The sequence below is a fragment of the Danio rerio genome, chromosome 20, assembly GCF_049306965.1.
Source record: "Danio rerio strain Tuebingen ecotype United States chromosome 20, GRCz12tu, whole genome shotgun sequence".
In the NCBI taxonomy this organism is placed as follows: domain Eukaryota; kingdom Metazoa; phylum Chordata; class Actinopteri; order Cypriniformes; family Danionidae; genus Danio; species Danio rerio.
In genome coordinates this window covers 33,589,742-33,613,892 of record NC_133195.1, presented here as the reverse complement: position 1 = coordinate 33,613,892, position 24,151 = coordinate 33,589,742, and the positions used below count along the sequence as shown (strand labels likewise).

At 34.5% G+C, this 24,151-nt stretch overlaps 1 protein-coding gene across 12 annotated transcripts in view; it reads right to left on the bottom strand.

Annotated features, from left to right (window-relative positions):
- Positions 1-24,151, bottom strand: part of nhsl1b (NHS-like 1b) — a 165,768-nt gene that overhangs the window by 63,721 nt on the left and 77,896 nt on the right. For 2 of the 12 annotated variants that reach the window (XM_005160768.5, XM_073933359.1), the window contains exon 1: positions 14,129-14,256. The exons of 7 other annotated variants lie outside the window; for them this stretch is intronic. In XM_005160768.5, the coding sequence (XP_005160825.3) occupies positions 14,129-14,243 (115 nt within the window). In that variant the 5' untranslated portion in view covers positions 14,244-14,256. Of the gene's footprint in view, positions 1-7,060; positions 7,381-8,304; positions 8,425-14,128; positions 14,257-24,151 lie in introns of those variants that run through there. 3 more of the 12 variants (XM_005160765.6, XM_073933357.1, XM_073933362.1) reach the window with 2 other exon arrangements.

Below are 24,151 nucleotides of genomic sequence, written 5' to 3'. Positions count from 1 at the left end.
CTCAAAATGAGCGAGTTTGAGCCACTTGTACATCGCGGAAGTGTTCAGGAAAAGCAAAAAAGCAGAGAAGAAACTCGACACAGAGGAACATTTACACCTCACTGCCAACTAGCGTTTCGGAAGTGTTAATGCAGACCAACAGAGACAGTGTGCAGAAGTATAAATGCACAGCCACGCGCGTTGCATGCGCCGTGGGTTACACCGGTCACCTGACGCAGAAGTATAAATCAGGCTTTAGGGCTTCCGTTTAATTCTCATCCCATCCCATACCTGCCAACACTCCCGTTTTTCCAGACAGTCTCCCGTATTTCAGACCCATCTCCCGCCACCCTCCAGTTTTGTTATTTCTCCTGGAGAACTCCTATAATTTTAACCATTCTCCTCCACCAAACCGTTCTCCTCCACCAAACCATTCTCCTCCGCCAAACTATTCTCCTCCACCAAATGTTGGCAGGTATGTCCCATTCAAAACTGCCGCTTTTAAGATCTAATTTCTTTAAAAAACATTGATCTTCACTAACTGGCTAAGATACAATATAAAGTGGACCTCAGACCAAATAAGAAGCACTGCATTAAATTATATATTTCACGTCATGTCTTTAAAATATAGAAATAATTTTACCCCAGTATTTTCAATGGAATTTCTGAGCTAGCCTGCTGTTAATGATGGCACCTGTGTTCAAACCGTCTTTCATCTCTTTTTACACTTTAACAAACAGAGGGATGCTTAAGTCTATGTGACTTAGTATATTTGAATGACATTTCAATGTCAATACTGTAAAAGGAACCTTATGAAATTGAAAACTGTCACATAAAGCTTTCACTGGAAGTTCATCACTGGTTGAAAAATACTAGATGTGCATATTGCCCATTCTCTGGCAATTGAAACAGCTGTTAAAAATTTTGGGCTGTGTTTTGGAAGCTGGTTAGTCAGGTGGGATTTAAACTCTGCCACTTGAAATCGTAAGTTTGGTTTTAATAAGGAAAAATATACAAAATTGTGATGTCCTTATATTTGATCTTATTCCTGATTAAAGGAAAGTGGTCAAAAGTGGGGTAAAAAAGGATTAAATGGTACTTGTGATGGTATTAAGTCTTAATACCAGGTGTAAATAGGCCCACAGTGCAACCTGCTAACTCTGGTTTACTGTATGATAATGCTGAGTACTATTGATAAAAAAAATCACAAAATGTAAAGAATAATTATGGTAAACAGTGCACCAAAGTTGAATACAGCAGGGCTCGAAATTAACTTTTTTACTTGGTAGCACCGGTGCTCCCAACTTCAAATATTTAGGAGCACCAAAAAATTTTTAGGAGCACCAGAAAAAATTTAGGAGCACCCACCAAAAATGAATGAGCACCGCTGCAAATTGTTTTTTAAGGGATTTATTGTATTTTAAAACAACATTAATAGGACTGACAAAAACCAGAAACAACTATCTAACTAATGCTGCTTAAGACATTGATATTTGTGTGCAATAATTCCAAAATGAATGTCTAATAATTAGGCCATAGAATATTAATGATGATGAAAATGACAATAATAGTAACAATGAATTACATTTCTCATTATGATACTGCCTTGAATGTGCATGAATGTATGTTATCTGCTATAAAAAGTCTGTTACTTTATGAAAAATAATTGTATAGTTTGCATCAAACAAAAATGAAGCATTGCAGAAAGAAATATTGATTTTGTACTGCTGTTTTTATATGCATGTCAATTTAATAAATAATATTTCTGCAACAAAACAAACAAAAGATTATAATAAATCATTCAATTCAATGATGAAAGCTGCAAAGCAGTCATCAGTAAAAAAAAAAAAAAAATGATATACACCTCAAACAAGAATAGACAAAAGAAAGTAAAGTCTCACTTCTATCACTCTTTAAAAGTTTTGGTTTCAGTTTGTGTCAATTTAAAGGTTCAGTCTGAGCTGATCTTCATGTTTCTGTGTTAGTGGAAAAGCTGGCGAGTCAGCCGACCCAATTTATGAGCAGGCAGAGCAGGATTCTTGCGCTGACCACCGGCCCAATACCGGTCTTTGTTATGAGCCGCAGTTTCAGTGTAAACTTAGTAAAGGCGAGCTCCTTTGGCGATGATATGTACAGTTTTAGATTTGACTTTTAGCGGACATTTGCGCTGAACACGCAGTGAATGCAACACATGGAGATTCGGGCACCTTCTCCAAGAAGCGCGTACTCGATTGATCTCAGCTGGCGGATCATTATTCACCACGTGACGTGTCATGATCGCTTTCATCTGCGCCTCAACTTTAGGTGGGGTTTGCAAACCTGCGTGCTTTAAGTTTTTACTCTTCAGCCGTTTGCATTTCCTGTGGTCATAAAAGCTCCTTCCCTGTCATCTGACAGCGGAATACCTTGAGTGAATGACAGCTAATATGAACCAATATAGCGGCAGGGAAGAGCGATTCAGCACGTTTTTAGAAAAAACCAAAACAGGTCGCACTACAACCATTATCTGCAGTCGCACTAATGCGCCCAGATATATTATGAGGTCGCACAGATTAATTTTCGGGCGCATATGCGACCAAAATGGTCGCAATTTCGAGCCCTGATACATGAAGCAAGACTTTTTAGTTGTACGTCAACCCTATGTATAAGTAAACAGCATTGAAAATAAAGAAATTCAGATCATGGGAAGGTCAAGCCTAACTCAATATGATCCCTGGGGTTCTGCATTGGTTGTGAAAACTCAAAATTAAATCAAAACAAACAATTCCGATTGGCTGTGATTAGTAATAAAAATTTGGAAATGTGCTTCGACTGGCGCATTAAAAAATTCTAAATAAATACATTTTTAAATAAACAATAAAGATAATTAATTGTCATCTAAAAACAAAAGCATGACTGACAGGCCCTCAACCCTACATGAAAAAGACCTCACACAGTGGTGTGACACTTCTTTACAGTTGAGTAGCTCCACCCCCAGACCTTAATAAGGGAGCGAAACATATGATGAAGGAGATGGGGGGTGAACGAAAGGATAAAGAGAGAAAGGGAATGGGACAAAAAGAGAGTAAAGATGGAAAAAGGAAAGGAGTAAGAGAATCCACCTGTTTTAAGGAATGATAATACAAGCAGTGAAATTTTCTTTTGTCCTTGTCCTGCCATCAGCAGGGGTTATGTGTGCGTGCCTGAGGGGATCTGACGATTAACAAAGTGCCTTTGTCATTCTGCAGAACTGAACTGTAAGAGTTAGTTAGGCAGGGTAAAAGACGAAGCCTTTTGTATTCACAATTCACAGCAAGGGGCTAAGGCTACCCACAATCCCTTACTGAGATTAAGGATACAAAGCAATTGTAACGGACCAAAATAACTTTGGCCTCCTTAAGCAGGGGTCTGATGGTCATCAGGGAAGTCAATCATCCTGCATTTACGGAGAGATGACCGCCGGGGTCAGGAGGAGCACGCTAATGATGCTAATACATGCTCTTGGATTGAAAGTCTTAACCGGTGATTGACTCTATTACTAAAGTAATGCTGGATGAAGCCAAATACATGTTCACGTTCATATTCTAGGATCTGGATGAAGATTGCACTCGCTAAAAAAGTGGGGTCCAAGAGTTTTTTCAGGGTTTTACACTATTGATATTAAAGGTTCTTCACAGAACCAAAGATGCAAATAAACAACCATTATTTTAAGGGCAATTCTTAACATTTGTAGTCCACTCTTGGTTCACTTGGAAATTTAGAGTCAGAATTTGCAGATCATCCAAAGCAAAACTGTGTAAACAGTTTAAAACTGTATAATAACAGCACTAAAAATGTGTCTATCATGTTAACGAAGATCTGCTTAAGAAGACATGTTTCTGATGACTGTATTAAATTCTAATGAGCAAAGTTGTAACTGTGATAGGGAAAACGTGTGTTTGACCATTCATAAGTCTCAGTCTGCCTACCAATGTTTAAGAATATAGCAAACTTTGCAATTCACATTTATAACTGCCATGCATTGCACTAACAAAGAAATTTAACCAGAGATTACTTTAAGTGGAACCAAATCTGCCAACTGAGAACATACGTGATGAGTGCTATGGCCTAGATTCTTCATCTACAGTATGTGCAACTGTAACACTTTATGGATTTCACTCTCAGATTCTCCAGAGTATCAATTCTCTATGATTTTCAGTGCCAACAATGCGTTTTGGCTCCAATTTCCAACTCCCTTGAGAACTGAATTTCTTTAAACATGTCTCATTATTCAGTGTCTGCTGCTGCCAGTTTCTGTCAGTCCCTTGAGAGGATATACCAAGAATTAACCAACCACTGGCCACAATGCTTGAGCTCGGCTTAGCAGAGATCTGTGAAACACCTGCTCAGCGTCTAATACTGTAACCCGGCTTCATCCATGACAAGTGTCACAGAACAATACAGGACACACAGAAGGAAAGAAAGGAGAAAAATAATTGTGAAAAGAAAAGCAGAGAGCGGAAAGAGAGAATGTGTGAGTTTACATTCCAAGTATATACTAAGACTGTTACTTCAGCAGAGCATGACAGTAGTGTGCTGAACACAAAGCAGAGCTGATCTACGGAGCATCTTGAGCTGTCACCAATCATTAGCTCAGACCAGCGTGAGAAGGCTGAGACCGGCAGTCCGAATCAACTCTTAACTCTATAAACATTGAGAAAAAAGAAGGAAAGAAAATAAAACCCACACTTATTGCTTTTGAATTTACCCTACAGATTTAAAGCATCACTTGACGTAAAACAGAATATGTTAGTTTTCATAAACAATTATATATTATTATTAGATATATTTGACACAATCAAAATGATACTTTTATTTGTTTTACTTTTTAAAATTCAAAAAATAAATCAAATTACAATATTTACAAGATATTTACTTTATTTGTGAATATTTTAAAGAGTTCCCATTGTAACTAAATGATGCTGTATTGTAACTGTGAATGCTATACTAACAGATTGCTAGGGTACTGTCAGAGGTTGCTAGGTGGATGCTAATAGCCTGCCTGAAGAACTAAAGTCCATGGAAACAAATTAACACAGCCAAAGCAAAGCATATGTTGACTAATAAAGATATCAAAATTGACTATGATGTGTAGTCCCAAAAAGCTCAGTTAGATAGGGCGATTGAAACTCGTGCTGAACCTTTTGACGAGTTTGAATCCTGGTGATGACATGTAAATTAGATTTTTTTAGATTAATTTTGGTTATACACTGTTTTCCTACACAAATATTAAAATTAATAATGTTTACAATGACACTTACACTAAGTAATAAGAATATTTATTTGGTATTGGTATGTTTGGTAGCTGTGAAAAAGTGACGAATCTGCCAATCTGCAAATGTGGAATAGTTTACATCTGGAAAGGGTCACCAGTGAACACGGTCACCAGTTAAACCGTAACACCGGTACAGCTTTACTTTGACATTCCCTCAAGCGAGAATGACGTTGAATGAAACCATAATGAAGTACCATACCGTACTGTACCACTCAGTGGAAATGGGCCATAAATGGCCCTAATATCTAGATATAGCTCAGGATATCTAGATATGGCCTTACTTAATTTTCATTGACTTCAATGATGGTATCAAGTTGATGATATTGTTTCCACATAATTTTTACATTAGCAGAAAACCATGAATTACTTAAAAAACTGCTTAAATTTAGCTAATATACATGGCTCAAGGTGTGTTCTTTCAGATTTTACTAGCATTTACCTTCTATAGTCACCACTTTCATTTATCGCTTTACAACATATCAATCACACAGCATTTAAAACATCCTTTAAAATCTTTTTGTCCTTATCACCTGCATTATAAAATATTTGTCCACCCTCTTCTTAAAAATCACACCATCTCCTCCTTTTTTTCAATCTCAACCCCATTTATACTCCTTCACTGTTCCCCTTTTCACCTCTCTGGTCTGGTTTCTCCCCTCCACTGGTTTCATCAGATAATAATTGTGTCAGTGAGGTGATGGCTTTGCCGTATCTGGGTCAGTTCAGTCCCCTCCATCAGAATCAGGAAAGATCAGTCAGCTGTTTCCTATTGTCCTTGGTTCCCATGGGCTACTCTCTCCCCTCTCTTCTGTTTCTTATCATCCAACTGTATCTGAGCATCTGATATGACTCACATAGACAATCAATACATGCTAACATGTGCTTAAAAGGTCAATCTAGTCAACTAAACACTCTGCATGATTAAAGCGTGTGTCTGAAATGGGCTCAAGTTTATCACTACAACATAAACACATCTCATGAATCTTCACCTTTTGGACTTGACTTATCCAGCACACTTCATGTCATAGCCTTTAGAGTCTCTTATTGATCGCATGTATTGGTAAATCATGAATGGTCAACCGTCCATATGCGTGATTCTATCAAAAGATCAATAAATGGCCTTCTGCTTGATACTGAGCGAATGAAGCTAACCTTATTAAGGCCAGGAAGTAAAGGGGCCCCTAGGGGTCCAGCCAAAGAGGTTCAGTCACGTCTCTAAAGGTCAAAGGGCACAAAGTCCTAACAGAACAATCTGTGTGCCGATTGGTTTGAACACCTCAGACAAAAGCAGTCACACCAAAGACAATGACAGCGGACTGAGCTTGATCTGACATGGGCAGAACTCGGAATCAGCCACCAAAATACACACAAACAGTACATGGTGTTTTTCAAAAAACTTGAAATGTTTAAAGAGATAGCTCACTTTAAAATACAATGAGGTTATGATTTCCTCCTTTAATTTATTTGACTAACTTAAGAGTGAAACAATTTTGATTTTCACTGACTTCCATTGGACGGACAGAAAACTATACATGACTTTTTTCTTATATCATATTATTTACCTTCAACAGAAGAAAACAATTACAGGTTCAGAACAAACTGAGGATGAATTTATGGCTGAATGTTCATTTTTGAACAAACTATCCCTTTCAAGAACACTTTCAACAAATATCAATCGCTGTGCATGAGCTGTCATTGAACTTTTCCATTAATATCAAATTAAATTCAAAGAATGACATCAGCCCAACTACAACATTTAACACTATTCAAACATTGCCATATACTCACTGGGAAAGCAAGACAATGAGTTCCTCTTGCAACAGGACTGAGAGCGCGTCAGTGTGTCTCCTTGTGAGCCTTTAACTTCTGCTCTTAGCATTGGTTTAGGTGTCCACAGTGATTCGGGTCTCTGGTGGACCTTCGAGGCCAAAAGCCTGCGTCTGATCCCACAATCGCTCCTAACACCAGGGGTCTGGGCTGGATCCAGTCCTGAAGGAGACTGAAGCTGTGAAGGTGGAGTGTTGCCCATCTTGCAGGTGTAAAAGTTGGCATCCCGCTCTTAGTAGCAGCAGTCCACTGCATGCACTATGGAGAGGTGCTGAGCGTATGTCAGCATGCTAAAGGATCCTCAGGCCTGGAGCAGTCTAGGGGCGGGCTGAGATTTGACCCCCTCCCTCTTGCTCAACCCATTCATCCGCCAGCCTCAGGTCTGTCCCGATCCTGGATGAGGGGGAGGGAGGCAGGTTGTGGGCGGGGCTTGTTCTTTGCAGCCCACAAGGGAGCATCGGTGGATCTCGAGAAGACAAACCCAGCTCCTCCTCTCCATGCTCTTTTCTTATGGTTTGCCTGAATGAGGATGCTTGAACTGAATTGATTTACGCAAACAAAAGCCGAAATGCAAAGGGTGTCAGATTACACGCAGGCTTGCATCTCCAAAACAAGCTAAATTAAATAAAAAAAATGTGGTCAGCCTCTTCTTCTACTACTTTAAAATGTTGAAAGTTTCAGATCTTGGATGGTCAAATGGGTTAATAAAAAATTATATATAAATATAAATATATATAAATATATATAAATCATATCCTAGAATACACTTCACAACGTCAACACACAATTTCCTGTATTAAGTTGAATTCTTGTATTAAGACTAAATAAATTCTGCAAGAGCCAGAAGTTGTTGTATAAAGTTTCTTTCTCTCTGAAAGCAAATAATGTCTAACTAGCATCCTGTTGTGCCACAGGCATTTGTCTTCTCTTGCTCATCTCGGGTTTATCTCCTAACCCAGATTATCAGACACTCAGTCACACAGATGCCTTCATGTTACAGGTAATTAAACCTACATGCAAGTGCAGAAGCACCTCTGCCTCTCTATTGACTTTAAGGCAAACATCAAACACAAAGCCACTGTTCCATTAGATTACATATCTAGTCCAGATTTAGTTAGTCTACATTGCATGTAAACAAAATAATACTTAATAAAATGTTACCAAGCCCACATTTCTTTCGTCAAATCGGGCATAAACTTACTTACAAAGAATCGTGAGTCATTTCCTTAGTCGCATTACATTCCTGGTAAAACATTAATCATACTTTCTGTATTTTGAGAAGTGACTGACTTCACAAAGCAGTACTACTGAGAGTTGTTTAATACGGGCGTTTAATCACGTGTGCTAATCTAAATGCAATCTGATTAAAGTGAATAGTGCTGGGTGCTGTTAACCTGCTGAGGAGGCACATTCAACAGAACAGGGAATCACAAGAGCTTAGTGAGCAAGTCAGTTTACAAAAAAAGATGGAAAGAAACAGCGCCCTCTAGCGTTCATAATGAATTAGCGTCTATAAAGTGACCACAAAATATTTACAATGATAGCTATGGAAAACGAAAACATTTGAAACTTTACAGCTTCTGTGGATTTATTAGGTATGAGTTTCTGTAAAATTTTAATACTTGCTTTATTGTAACGTCTGATAACATTTTCAACTTCAGACTTCAATAGACTTTATTTATTGCACATGGTTGGGAGTACACTGAAACAGTTCTTTTCAGCAGCAGTGCCCATATATACAATATATAATACAAAAAAACAAAAATAGAGAAAAAGTTTGATAAAAATATACAAAACCTAAAAAATACAAAAAAAGAAAAATGTTTGAGCCATACAGAAGGATATTTAAAAGTAAACCATACAGCTATAAATACCTATAAAGTGCACAGTAAATTGTTTGAGGTAGTGTGTGGATTTTACTTGTATGTTTACACCTATTTATTTTCAGAAAATGGGAATTGGTCGGAAAAACAAATGTTTTAGGGTCGAAAGATTGATTTCTTCACTTTTCTGCAGTTTTACTGCTTGGTGCTGTGTTGTCTAAAAGCTAGGATAAATCTCAAAATATCACTATATCAGTTTTTACCTACTAATCAAAAGTTAGCGGTCAGTAGGATTTTTAAATGTTTTAAAATTTGCTTATCCTGCTCACCAAGGCTGCATTTATTTAATCAAAAATACAGTACAAATTGTAAAATGTAATTGCACTATATAAAATAACTGTTCAAAAGTAGTTTATAATTTAATCATTTATTTCAGTGCTTTTAATCATTAATTTTTAGATTCAATACTTTAGTCTTCAGTCACATGATCCTTCAGAAATCACTCTAATATTATTATTTATTATTATTATTATTATTATTATTATTATTCTTGTTGATGGTAACAGTAATAAAAGCAATAATGATTGAAATAATAATTCCAAATGAAACTACATACAATAAGTAATAATTAAATATTTAATAAATAAGTATTTAACAATTTCACATTTAATAAATGCTGTCTTGATGAACAGAATAATTTTATTTAAATTATTAAATAACATTAATAAAAAAATAAAAAAAAAACTGACCCCAAACTTTTGACCAGTAGTGTATCAGTACAGAATATAACAAATTTATATGTTTTACTAAAACTCATAACGATATTATAACTCCTTATAATATACAAAAGGTTTTACTATTTTGCTATTTTACATTTATGCTTTGCTGTAAAGTGATTAGAAAGGGCCAGAGAGGCAGGCAGTAAGCGTGAGAACTCTCTGTGGGGGTCAAAGTGTAGTAGTCGACCTGAGAGTCACTGTCTTTCATATACCATCAGCACAGGTGTCTGTGGTATAATATAGTATATATAGTCCAGGTTCGAGGAGGTCATGGAGGGTCAGAACTAAAACTGTTTCAAGGTTAACAAGAAGGTTAACAATGTAAATAAAAAAATAATAACACATTGCTACTTTGTGGCTTTCATGTTTGCAACTTTTGTTAACATTTTTGAAAGTGGAGATTTAATTGAAAAATGTAAACAAAAGAACAATAAATACATTAATGTGTTACAATTTTAATTATCATCTAAAATATTATGAAGACAAATTTTTTCATATAAAGAAAAGCTTAACAAATGCAGATAAAAATGACCAAGTTATAAATTAATATGTAAAATCTTTAAGAATACTAGAGTCTGGCTAAAAAAAAAACTCATTAAGACACATGCACATTGACTCATAAACAAGGGTTGTTGTTTTTTGAGCATTCTCCACAGGCAGATAAAACGTATATAGATATATCTGCATACATGTTAACATGGCTTTAATGAAATACAGCAGTTAGATTAGAAATGATAAAATACTTTTACATTTTTACAAAAAATGTTACAGATTTTCTAGTGTAGTAATTTTTTTGAAAAATACAAAAGCTAAATAAAAATTCTAACTTAATGAATTGTTATATATATATATATATATATATATATATATATATATATATATATATATATATATATATATATATATATTCTCTATATATAATAACTCTTCAAAGTGCAGCTTTGGTTTACTTTGTCTGATGGTATTTATGACATACTTTAATAAATGTACAATGTAATACAATAAAAAAGAAAGGAAATTAATTAAATAAAATACTACCTTTAAAAAAAAAGGAAAAATATGTATATGTAATATATTTTGAATGCATGTGACCTTGTCTATGAAGTTGTTTTGCTTCATGGCTGGTATAAGTATCTAACATGTCTTAACACGGGTTTATATATAGGTTAACTCTGAGCCAAGGGTTTATGCATGTCTCCCCAGCATAGCTACAGTGTACAGATATATACACCTAAACAATGTATTACTCGCAAACATGGCTGGAGTTCAGACCTATTACACAATCAAACACACATAAACAAGTGCAACAGCCCATATGAAACGTCTTCCTCAGACACATCATTATAAGCGCAACATCTGGTTTATCTGGTTTGAGTAAAGGCAAGTTAAATCTTTCCCTAATCACATTTCTGTTTCTTCATAATACTGTAGACTAAAAAATGCAGACATCTCTTAATCAATCAGTCTTGTTGAATCATTTCCTTAAACTAAAAAAAAATCAGTACATCGGAATGAAGAATACATCTAGGGTCAATTCAAAGGTTAAGCAGTAAAGACAGACCTGGGTCTTTCTTTCTACAGTGAGGCAGATTTACTGCTTGATCTGATCCTCCATCTGAACATTCACTCATCATTAAAAGACAGAAGTAGGACAACATCTAAATGGAAACATTATCTAAATAGTGGACATCATCTAAATAGTTCAGCAACATTTTACAGCTGCATGTCAGAAAAAAACATTGGTTTTAATATCAGTAAGGGCATACAAAACAAAATTATTGAAGGGGAAAGTATCATATTTATTCTTGCTATTTATCTTTTTATATGTTATTTTATATATTATATATATATATTTGTATATTCAGAATCAGAATTGGTTTTATGGCCAAGTGTGCTTTACACACACAAGGAATTTGTTTTGGCTACAGAAGCTTCCAGTGTACAAGTGACAAGTGACAACACGAAAATAAATTTGAGAAAGACTACAAACATTAGACATTAGAGATTATGCATCTGTGTATGTATGGGAAATCTTGTCTTATTGTTTATATACTTATTTATTGTATAAATGTGTTTGCTTGATATGTTTGGTGAACTGAACTAGTGTAAGGTTTAATGGCGTTTGTGTATAAATACTGTATGTATCTATTATTTAATTTAGTGTAAAGTAGCATTACAAATACTCAAACTACGGTAATTGAGTAGTTTTTCTCAGGAATTGTAATTTACTAGTTTTAAAAATGTGTACTTTTACTTTCCCTTGAGTACATTTTTTAGTGCAGTATTGGTACTTTTACTCCACTACTTTCCTTCAACCTGCAGTCACTATTTTATTTTTTCTGGTCTATGGGGATTAGAAAACGTCCAACCTAAAATCAATCAAATATCAACATCTAGTAATGTTACAGCTTGACGTTGTGTGGATGTTACCACTATGACCTTTATCAGATGTTAGATTTTAGTTGCTATACCTGACAAATAAATGTCAATATTTGTCGTCTAAATGACGTTAATTTAAGATGTTAGCTTGATGCTGGATTTTAGTCACTTTCTAACAGAAGCTAAAATCAACCAAATATCAATGTGATTTGACGTTGTTATTGGTTGTCAAAATAACATAGCCTTTATACACTGGCTATTGAATTATGGTCACCTGACATCACAACCTAAATCTAACCTAATATTAACTTCTTATGACATTGTGTGCCTGCTGAGCAATAAATGCACTACAGAATGTTACATTTACACACATCCACAAATAAATGCACCAGCTTTTTACAACACAATACTCCCTACTCACTACTCTTTAGTACTTTTAAAAGGGCTACTTTTTACTCATACTTTGAGTAATATTTACTCTTCTTGCACTACATTTTAGGCAAGTAATGGTAGCTTTACTTAAGTATGACTTTTTAGTACTCTTTCCACCACTATTTATATTTGATAAATCTAACTGATTATAATTGTATTTACAAAGCTGTTATAAAAAAACTAAAAGTATCCATACATACATTTATACAGGATATATATATATATATATATATATATATATATATATATATATATATATATATATATATATATATATATATATATATATATATATATATATGAAAAAAGACTATAAAAGGCAACTTGAAAATTTAGTATTTAGCATTATAATCTTTAAACTACTGATGTTTAAAAATTACACAATGACACAATTTATTAGTAACATTTTTTTTTATTCTGACCAAATGTTACTTTGGAAAAAATAAAGGCTCAGAATGATAATACTTATTTGAAATGAATGTATCAGACCTTTATAGAATAAACAAAAATTACCATTTAACATACAATAAATCCAGCCTCATCTTAAGACTAGTTTACATATTTTCAGAAAAGTGGCTAATTCAAAAGAGTTAACTTTTTTTTTTGTACAAATATGTATGATCTTTAAGAGGAGACATGCCCTCAATCTCTATACCTAAAACCAACTGTCAACGGAGGATGAGCAAATTGTACAAATGAGACTCAATTCATTAAGTGTACATACAAATTTGTTGATTAAGTGGTAGAATATTTTTTAACAAAATAAAATAAACATTCCATTAAAAAAACTATAGGTTTTTAAAGAATGCTCTTTTTGCCATTTGAAAAAAAATATCTAGATCTCTTGGTTACAAATAATTTTAAAGTGATTTGAAAAAAATTTTTTTTTTTAAAAATCACTAAAAGTTGACTAGAAAAAACTCAAAACGCAAAAAGTTGACTTTCGATAGACTTTTGTTATTTACAAAGATAGACTATTCCATGATTAACTAAATTTTTTAGGTTACAGCAAAGACAAAACTTGCCATAAGGATGATCTACTAGTGCCTAAAAAACATCTGACTACACAATATTAAAAGAATATATCGAGAAAGAAAGCAAAACAAAGAGAGCCCCAAGAGAAAGTTATCTGGACAATCACACTTCTGGTGTTTGCAGCAGTGCAACACCACAACACATGCCTACAGCAACTGTGCCATCAACAGCTGACTGCCAAACACATTCACACAACACTAAATGAATGCATTTACAGTCTCCTCTAAATAATGAATGCATCTATAGCTTTTTTCCTTTGACCATTACAGTTGAAACATACTTTTAGATGTCTGTACAGTTACACAAACTCATCACATTCACTGAAAAGGGCAATAAATCAAAAAGGCAAAACGGACAAAATGTTACACAAAAAGGAAAAAGGACAAATAGAGGAAACCATAAAAGAGGAAATCCCTAAGCAAGAAGATTTTTCCAACCACAGCGACCCTCCTTCCTTTAAACACATAAAGCAAAGATTCTCCAACTGTCACTCTACTGTAATTTACAGACACATGCACACATGAAAATAAAATACAATAAAAGACACAAACATATATACAGAAAGACACAAAATGTCCCACCTTCAAGGCATGACATGATTCTAGCCCTGTGTCCACTAGAGACCCCTGAAGATGTCAATCCCACTCCAGCGAGCCCATATCCAGACACACAGTCAGGCCTGCTCACGTTGAACATATGCAAACACACTGACACTCCCTCCCTCTCCCTCTCCCTCCCTCCCTCCCTCCCTCCCTCTCCCTCTCTCTCTCTCTCTCTATTCCTATCTCCACAGACACTCCCCCTTTCTCTCCATCTCAATCTCTTCCTTATTATCGCTCTCAATCATTCCCCGCATTTCAAGAACAAGTAAGGACAGACACCGGGACCCATTTATGTAAACATATAAAACTGTGTGTAAAGAAATAGCTGATGGGTGTAACCTTGCAATTTATTTCAACATGATACAAAAAAAAACTGACTTTAAACATGAAGTTGAATCTTGCTTAAGTAAAAATGAAGTTGAAGAATTTAAACATATTTTAAAGAATTAAATTAGGATGAAAACATATATTGTCTTGATTTGCTGATCATATAATTTTTTCCCATTTCAGCAAATGCAGTATTAAGCATTGGGTATTGACGCATATTATACAGATTCTCCTATATGACTATAAATTACTATTTAATTAGTTTATTCATTTGTATATGCATCGGGTGGGTGAGTTATATTCAGGGTTTTGCAGGATTCATCTAGTAAAATTTAAAACGTTCTAAGACCCTTTTAAGACCATGAAAGTTTAGACTTTTACAGGGTTAAAGACTTTTTCTAATAACCCGGTTTTATCATGAGGAATTGTGCAATTGTTTTCTTTCCCTGATTAAGGAATTTAATTTGGTTTGATTTCATTTGATTTTGCTGTTGTCAATTGTATTAATTGTGTCCTTGGAATAAAAATAAAAATGGTTTAATTAAGATGTATTGTTGGTCATTGAAGACCCTGCAGACACCCTGTATATGACAGACATATTAAAATGTGTCAAGTATATTGATCAGGTATATTTCAAGTCAATTGTTTTTTAATAAAAAATGCTTAAAACAACTTTCAACTATTATATTAAAGATGTCTAAAGGCCTGACACAATATCCATTTTATGTTGTATAATACATTGGACCAAAATATATTGCGATAGACTATACTATTGCCATTTTAAAACCATTTTATGCCACTGATTATTATTTAATGCCAGAATGACAATATAATATCATAAAGCATGTACATTCTTCTAAAGAACACGTCATATTTTATTCTTAGAAATATTTCATTTAATTATAGTCACTTTAACAATTTAATAATTAGGCATTGGAATCAGAATGTGAAAAGGTATATCCTTAACAAATGAATAATAATAAATGAAGTGCAAGGAAAAAGTGCAAGGTAAAAAGTAACCATAAAGGCTGCGATATCTGCTTACAGATCTAGTTTCAGTTGTGAAAAACCCACATGAAAACATACTATAGTATTTTATAGAAAACACTACAGTGTTTTTTAACCATTCTGACATCTCCAATAGAGATGGAAAGATTGTGCAATAGGCTAAAATGTTGCAAGGAATAGTTTTTAAGGGAGATATATATGGCATCACCAAAAATAATTGAGGTCATGTCCATGTGTTGTGCGTTAAGATGCTATGTTGATTATTGTGACAAGCCTAATTGGGTTAAATTTTATTTAGTTTTTTTTAATTAATTCCATTTTTAACTCAACTGTATCATATTTGGGACAGTGTTGGGTTAAAACAGCTCAGCATTTTTCAAAGTGAAAACATGATCCGGGATGCAATTTTTCTCGCCAGTGATCATTTCTGTCATAGGATTTTAGTTATACACTCTTACGCGTGCATGGTGTTTGCATTTGTGAAGATTTTGGGACAGTCAGCAGTTCCAGGACAGAAGCAGGCTCAGGCTTACCCCCTTTTTGAACTGTGCTCTGATAGACCACAATCACTTAATCCCTCCAAACACTGTGTCAGTCTGTTATCAAACCCTGCAAAAGCTTAACAGCTGTCCCGACTAGCCATTTCAGCATCAACCCCCTTCACAGACTGTCTCATTTGTTTGCCACTGTTTGCCAAATACATGCGCTTTTATCAAGATCTCTTACTGATAGGTGCTTTACACCCCAGCTGTGCGTATTAAAGGGAGGATAGTTCACAAAAACTGAAAGTACTATCATCATTTACTCAACTTTCACTTGTCAAAAATCTGAGTTTCTTCTTTTGAACACAAAAGAAGATATATTGAGGAATGTTGAAAGAAATGTAATCATTGAGTTTATCCTAGATAGAAGTCAATAGTTAAAGGTTTTTAAAAAATATTTAAAAATCTTCACTTGAGGGTGAGTAAATAGGGAGTGTATTTTTTTTTCAGTGAACTCTTTAAATAAACATTTACACATCTGATTATTTACAGGAGCCGACGCACTACCTGACAAAGGTTTTGCTGTCGATCCCAGTTGTAAAAGCAACAAATAATAGATAATAGACTTCTAGTTGATCATTTGGAAAAGTGGCAGAAGGTACATTTTTCAGATGAATTATCTGTTGAACTGCATCCTAATTATCACAAATACTGCAGACGACCTATTGGAACCCGCATGGATCCAAAATTCCCACAGAAATCAGCCAGGTTTGGTGAAGGAAAAATCATGGTTTGGAGTTACATTCAGTATGGGGACATGCAAGAGAGATCTGCAAAGTAGATGGCAACAACAACAGCCTGAGCTATCAAGACATTTGTGCTGCCCATTACATCACAAACTACAGGAGAGGGCGAATTCTTCAGCAGGATAGTGCTCCTTCTAATACATCAGTCTCCACATCATAGTTCTTAAAAGCAAAGAAGGTCAAGGTGTTCCAGGATTGGCCAGCCCATTCACCAGACATGAACATTATTGAGCATGTATAGGATAAGATGGAGGAGGCATTAAAGATGAATCCAAAGAATGTTGATGAACTCTGAGAGTCCTGCAAAAATGCTTTTAATAAGATATTTGAGTCATAGTAGAGATGTATGGATGCAGTCGTTCAAGCTCATGGGAGTCTTACACAATATTAATTCTTGTTCCACTGCACCATGACTTATATTCCATACTGTACATTATTTATGTTAAGTGACAACACTTTTGCCAAAACAAAGTTAGACCTTACTGTCCTAATTAAAAATCAAGGCATAATCCTATTATTTTGATAAAGTAAGCGTAATCTAGAGGCCTTTGCCTTTCATAAAAGCCACTTCTGATACCAAATGATCAACTACATGCTTTCAAGCTATTATTTGTTGTTTCTAAAACTTGGATAGTCCACAAGACTTTTGTCAGGTAGTGTATTATGTTCAGGTTTGATCACTATCATCATTAAGAAGAGCAGAAAGGCCAAAGCGAAATGACATTAGGTGATCTCAAAGCAAATTAGTGAACAATGAAATGGTGAGCCTAGAATAAACCCAAAACCTATAGGGTTTATTGATTCTCAATGGAAGAGTCAAATGACCTAGACATAGAACAGACAAAAAAAAATGCTGACACAGTTTGGAAAAAGTGCAGACAGCAGACAAGGATGAATCTTTCATTTGGCAAATGCCTACTCATTAAGCCTAATTTAAAAGGCTGAGTTCAATATTAAAAAAAGTGAAATATGTTTGAGCTTTGGATTAAATAGTAGTGCCGAAAGCTACTAATGAGCTAAATAATGATATACCCTGACAGCTATATAAACCACATCTTTGGCAAGAGGAAAAATCAATGCTCACTAAAAGCCCAAATACATGCGAACATCTCCAATGTATCCTACAGGCATGAATGATAAATGTTTGTGTGTGTTTTCATGCATGAAAAACATGCATCAGATGTCACTGTAATGATTCTGTGCATTCATGCATGTCCTGTTTTGGTACAGGTTATTCTCTCAATTACATGCTCCATTAATGGTTCATTTTGGTACATGCCGGTAACACAGTATACACTCTATTGTGAAAGACTAGGTTAGCTTTAGCTTTACTGTAGTCTGTCACCTGAGGCCAAATAAAAATTAAGATTAATAAAGATTAACAGCTTAAACACTGCAACAGGTTCAAATACTGAATCAAGGGAGGTTTAGTATGTCACATTGAAGTAGTTTGTTGACAGAGAGAGAGGGACACTAGCTAGTAAAGATGCACTGATTGCTATTTTCTTGGCCGATTCCAGTTTGTTTTGGTAGGTATGACCTGCTGATATGAAATTTTACCAATTCCAATTTTCATTTAAATAAGTGTAATCGACAGCATATACATCAATCAAAAACATACTTTTTTCACATACAACCAAGAACATACTTTTTTAAATACACAAATTTATGATAAAATGATTTCAATTTAGGTTATAGTTCAACATGGAAATCTAGGTTATTCGTTTTCCTCCATATTTCAAATAATTCACCATTATAATTAACTATTGCAAGTAATACAATAATTCCAACAAAAGAAATAAGATCATTTTGTAGTAAATTTAAATCTTAAAGGTATACTTCATCCAAAAAAGGACATTTTCACATTTAACACTTAAGTTCTAAACGCTAATGAATTTATTTTATTTGTTCAACATGAAACAAGATATTCTGAAGAATGTTGGGGAAAAAGCACCCATTTACATCCATAGCAACAAACAAATACTATAGAAGTCAATTGGCCGCATTTTCCAACATTCTTCTTCAGTATATATTCCTTTGGGTTTAACAGTAGGAAAGAAAATTAAACAAGTTTAGAACAAGTGAAGGATGAGTAAATGTTGGACATTTTCACAATTTGGGTGAACTATCCATTTAAATGAACTACAAATTGCTTTGGATAGAAGGCTTTTTAAAAGTCAAAGGGGTAAATGTTTTAATACTGACACCTAGTGGTATGGCATCACTGAGGGTAGTTTTTCCTCTCTTTAGGAGTAGTTGTCACTAATAATTACTTTATGGGTTAATATTATAAGAAATGGAGGTTCACTTACCTGAGTATTACAAAGAGAAAATTGTCAGAAACACCACATAAAAAGTGACAGAAAAAAAAAAACAGTTAGATATAAATGCATTTTTTTTTATGAAGTTGTCAATGTTGTTAATACTGTATAATATGAATATAGTGTTAATATTGTATAAATATTTCGGTGTTGATATCATCAGATACTATTTCGATAATGAAATAATGATACACAGTCACTGGTACACAATGATAACCAAATACAGTTTATACACCAAATTAGTAACAATAATAATAGTAATAATAACAAATGTATAATTATTAAAACACTATATGATATGTATGATCATTTACATATGCTATTTTTAACAAAAATTAGACAAATGAACATTTTATATAATGAAGCAATAACATTAAAGTTGCACTATAAGCGTTACTCATAAAATAAAACGATAACATACCGCACTATAATGACTAGAAAAGTGTGAAGCACCAAATGAATCCTAGGAGTCTTTTAACAAATCATTCAAAAGACTTTTGAATAACTTTTTGTTTACTGAAGGCTTGCCTCTTTTACAAGCTGTAATATAAATCTCAGGTGTCCCCAGAATGTATTTGTGAAGTTTCAGATCAAATTTCTACACAGACCATTTGCTCAAATGCCCATATTTAAGTGGAAGAAAAAAAGCGGAAAGCATAAAAGCACACTGCGCTCCATATGCATTTTCTTTATTTCTTTGCATTTGTTTAAAACTATTTTTTTTTTCATAAGAAGCTATTGTTGTTTAATATGCTGCAAAGAAGACATCCCAGAAGATGGGCCAAGTATAGCTCCATCGTTGCTTAAAGTATAATTTATATATATATAAAAAAACCTCTTAAAATTAATGAAATGTCTTTGTTTTTGCTGTATCAAAATCGCACAGAACAGTTACAAGACTATGTTTAAAAAATTCATAAAAGTGCCTAATGGAAACGTCACGATGCATTAATTTTATTTTATTATTATTTTAAATAATTATAAATTATTTTATGTTCATTGCATTTCGTCAATGTCTTCAGAGGCACAACTAATTTCTTATATAAGAAAAAAGTCCCACAGTGGCTTCTCCTACTATAGCAAATTACATTTTTTGTTGTTTGATGCCTGGTGCAAGTTTATCAGGAAGTTTTTGTTTTATTTGAGGTATTATTCGCAAATGTTTTATGCTATATTGCAGTTTTGCGCACAGTTTAATACGCATCTTGCATTGAAACTATTGCGTCGTATTGAACCAAACTGTGAACTAGTTCATCCAATTCACCTATACACCGCATGTCTTTGGACTGTGGGAAACCAGAGAATCTGGATGAAACCCACACGAACACGGGGAGAACATGCAAACTCCACACAGAAATGCTCAGCCGGGACTCGAACCAGTGACCTTCTTGCTGTGAGGCGACAGTGCTAACCACTGAGCCACCATGCCGCCCTTTTGTAAACCATTACACCCCTATTTGAGACTCTTAAGTAAATAGATTAGATTAGTTTAGATTCAACTTTATTGTCATTACACATGTACAAGCACAATGCAACAAAATGCAGTTTAGGTCTAACCAGCAGTGCAATAGCAGCAAGTGCAGGATACAGGTATAAGTTATAAAGTGCAGTTATAGAAAAACTATGGTGATATTTACAGATGGATGTACTATGAACATTATACACAGGTTGTATTAGCTATGTAAAGAGGTTTACAATAAATGAATATATGTACAGGTTGCTATTAATAATCAGAGGTGTGCAGACAGATAAACATAATTACAAATGACCATGTACAATAGATATGTACAGTTCAAATAAGTAAATCAGTGCAATGTAGTGCAATGAATATGCGCAAATTTTAAATGTGCAAACGTTAAACGTGCAGTGTTTTTGAGGAGTATAAGTTGAAGGAGAGTGGACACAGACTCAAGTACATGGAATTACTTTAAAATGAACAACTAAAACGAACCAAACCCACAGGAGCCAAACAATTCCAACAAACTCATCCCATCGTCAATTAATCCTCAATCAGCCAAAGACAAAAATTTCGTCCCAAAGCAGTTGTCTCCATCAGACATACAAGTCTGTCCTGTGAAGAATAAGGGCAGCCACACAATCAGTCAATTCACTGCCATAGTAATGGACAAAAACATCCTGTCGCCGGGCAACCCGAACCCCTAAATTATGGGTCTACTACAAGGGCCTGACAGCCCAAAATTATAGGATGCGTTTAAAAAAAAGAGCGCAGGAGCAGCAGTTCCGCCAGTTTAATTAGGCTTGCATGTATCGTGTAGGTGCCAAAAGAATAAATGTACGTTTTAAATTTAGAAGCTTGTACTCTTGTTAACATCAGGAGACCTGACATTTAGGGGCTTTTTGGAGATACTTCCTGCATTGTTTCCTGCTTTGGAAAAGAGCTGGTTTTCCTGCTGTGCCTCAGCATGCGTGTCTGAATGGATATGCGCATGAGAATACATGTAAGATGTACAGGTATAACACTGAGAGAGAATTAAAGAAGACTGTTAGTAAATGAAGAAACATGTCTTAAAATGTATTTATAAGATACAAAAAGTGTCTAATGTAGAGACACTAATCATTGTGTGCAATAATAAACTTTCATTTAACTTGTGGATTAGGTATTAGGTAAAAAAAGAATCAAAATGACTTTATATGGTATTAAAAGTTTTTTATTAAATACTGGAGCCTCATATAATGTCATTTCTATGAATTGGTATTGTACTAAACGTTTAACTTTGGACACACTGGTCTTCCTGATTTTATTTTTTCTTTCTTTACAGTGACAAAAACGAATAATTAATGAATAAATAGATTCTTTCCAACTATTTTTATTTTTACAGATTATATACAGGAATCAGAGAGTGAAATTCAATACCTTTTAAGACCTTTTTTAAGACTTTTTACATACATTTTAGACCTTATAACCACTTTTCAACCAGAAATGGTGAGTTTTAAACTTACAGTATATTTACTAAATATTAATGTAAGGAATTAATCAAAAACTAAACATTATTCATATTAGGGTTTACCGGTACTATAGTAGTATCGCAATACCATGGCTCCAAAATATCGGCGGGTGCCACTGTAGTTTGCAAATGGTAGTATCGCCATTAATGGTTTATCTACAATACATAATGTTGCATGTGGAAAAGTCACTAAAATGCTCACACATTTGTGCAACAATAGTCTGTGGAGGCCTTTAAGGTTGCAAAACTGTGTAGAATTTGTGTCTTTTATGGTAGCCTATTGCACGTTTTCTATAGCACTTCAGTTCGAATGCACATCTGAATCGGTTCATCATTCCCTGTTGATATGATTTAGTAGCTACAACAACCACAACAATCTTTTAAAAAGAACGACTTAACAAATGAAATTTTGAATAACTTCGGGATGTAAACTGATAAGACTGAAAAAAAAGATAAAAAAACAAAAACAAATTGCAACTGAAAACATTGAAACAATTTTTGACCACTTCATATAGCCTAATTTTGTTGAAAAAAATGCTCTTTTGTACCAAATTTCATTTGGTATAATTTTTATCTTTATTTTAACGTATTTTTGTTGGTCAGTTATCTACAAAATAAACAAAAAGAACGAATACATCTTAGGTGAAGTGAGGTGCACCTGTCAGTCACTTTTTCTGCGGGACTCGTGAATAGGCAGTGATCTGTGTCGTTATAATGGCGCCGGTAAAAAAGACGCACAAACAACAGGAACCAGCCAACAGTATCTGAGGTGTTCGCTTAAATGACTAAGTACAAGTGAGTGAAAGATTGAAGCAGTCCTCTGACTGCTTGGACCTGCTGTCTCGAGCGCATGGCTGTGTCTGTGTGGTCACGTGATGTGCATTTTCAGAGGTAGAGAGGAAGGAGGGCTGCTCAGAAATGCTACACGCCACTGTGGATGTCAAATCGTTGTCATTCTAAAATGCCATTTGAAAACAAAGACAGTGTAAACGGCCTGAGTGTGTACTTTTCGCGAGCGGATTTGCAACGGGGGCGGGCGGAGGATTGCGATGCCGGTGTTGTCGTAATACGTACATAGCAGAGCTTGCAAAACTGTGTTTTTTTGTTGACAACACGAACGTTGTCAACATTAGTCACTGGAAATCCAAAATGCTTACACACCGGTGACTTCATTGAAAGAGGAGAGGGTTTAAGTTCTGTCGACGGTTCTCCTGCTTCTGCCGTTCAACAAGCACTTCAACAAGCCTGTTTTTTTCCCGCTTGGCAAGCCAAGCTGACGTGACATGGGGGCGTGGCAGCAATGACGATTTTATTTTTTGATTCGATAATCGAAATTGAGCATAAATTTCGAACGATTTCGATTAAAAATCGAAAACGTGACACCCCTAATACATTGCATAAAAAAAAATTATATAAAATTTAATACCTTGCAAAATAGCATTTAAGACTTTTGAATGCTTTTTAAGGCCCTTGGTTGTTGCTAGATCGGATATGGTTGCAGCCGGAAGTTAACAAGAATTATATATATATTATTTATTCAATTTCCCATTTATTGTATTTTATTAACGTTATCTATTAAATTACCCAATAAATTGTATTTTTAAAGCCTAAACCTATCCCAACCGTAAACCCAACCACCACATTACTGTAAAAATATTAATTATTGTTATACAGTGTCATTAAAAAATGCTGCTATATATTAATGTTCATATCACACTTCCAGCCGGCTGTGTATCTGATCTAGACTTTACCGCCTTAAATTTCTCTTTTAAATACTTTAAGACTACACGGACACCCTGTTTTATCTCCACATAAAATAAATATATGTACACGTCTACTAAATAAAAGAAAATATTTTATGCAGTCTTGCATAAACTTTAAATGTTTAAAAAATAATAATAGCAATTTTAATACTAAAATACTGTGTAATAGAGTAGACTGCGTGACCTGTTAAGCCAATTGCTCAGTTGTTAAAAGATGAGTGTCATTTGATAGATAAAATCAGATTCATGACTACACACAAAACAATTTAGAACTTTTTTACCAATGCGCACCAGTATAAAAATGTGCCAGGCATTTGCACGGGTTACAA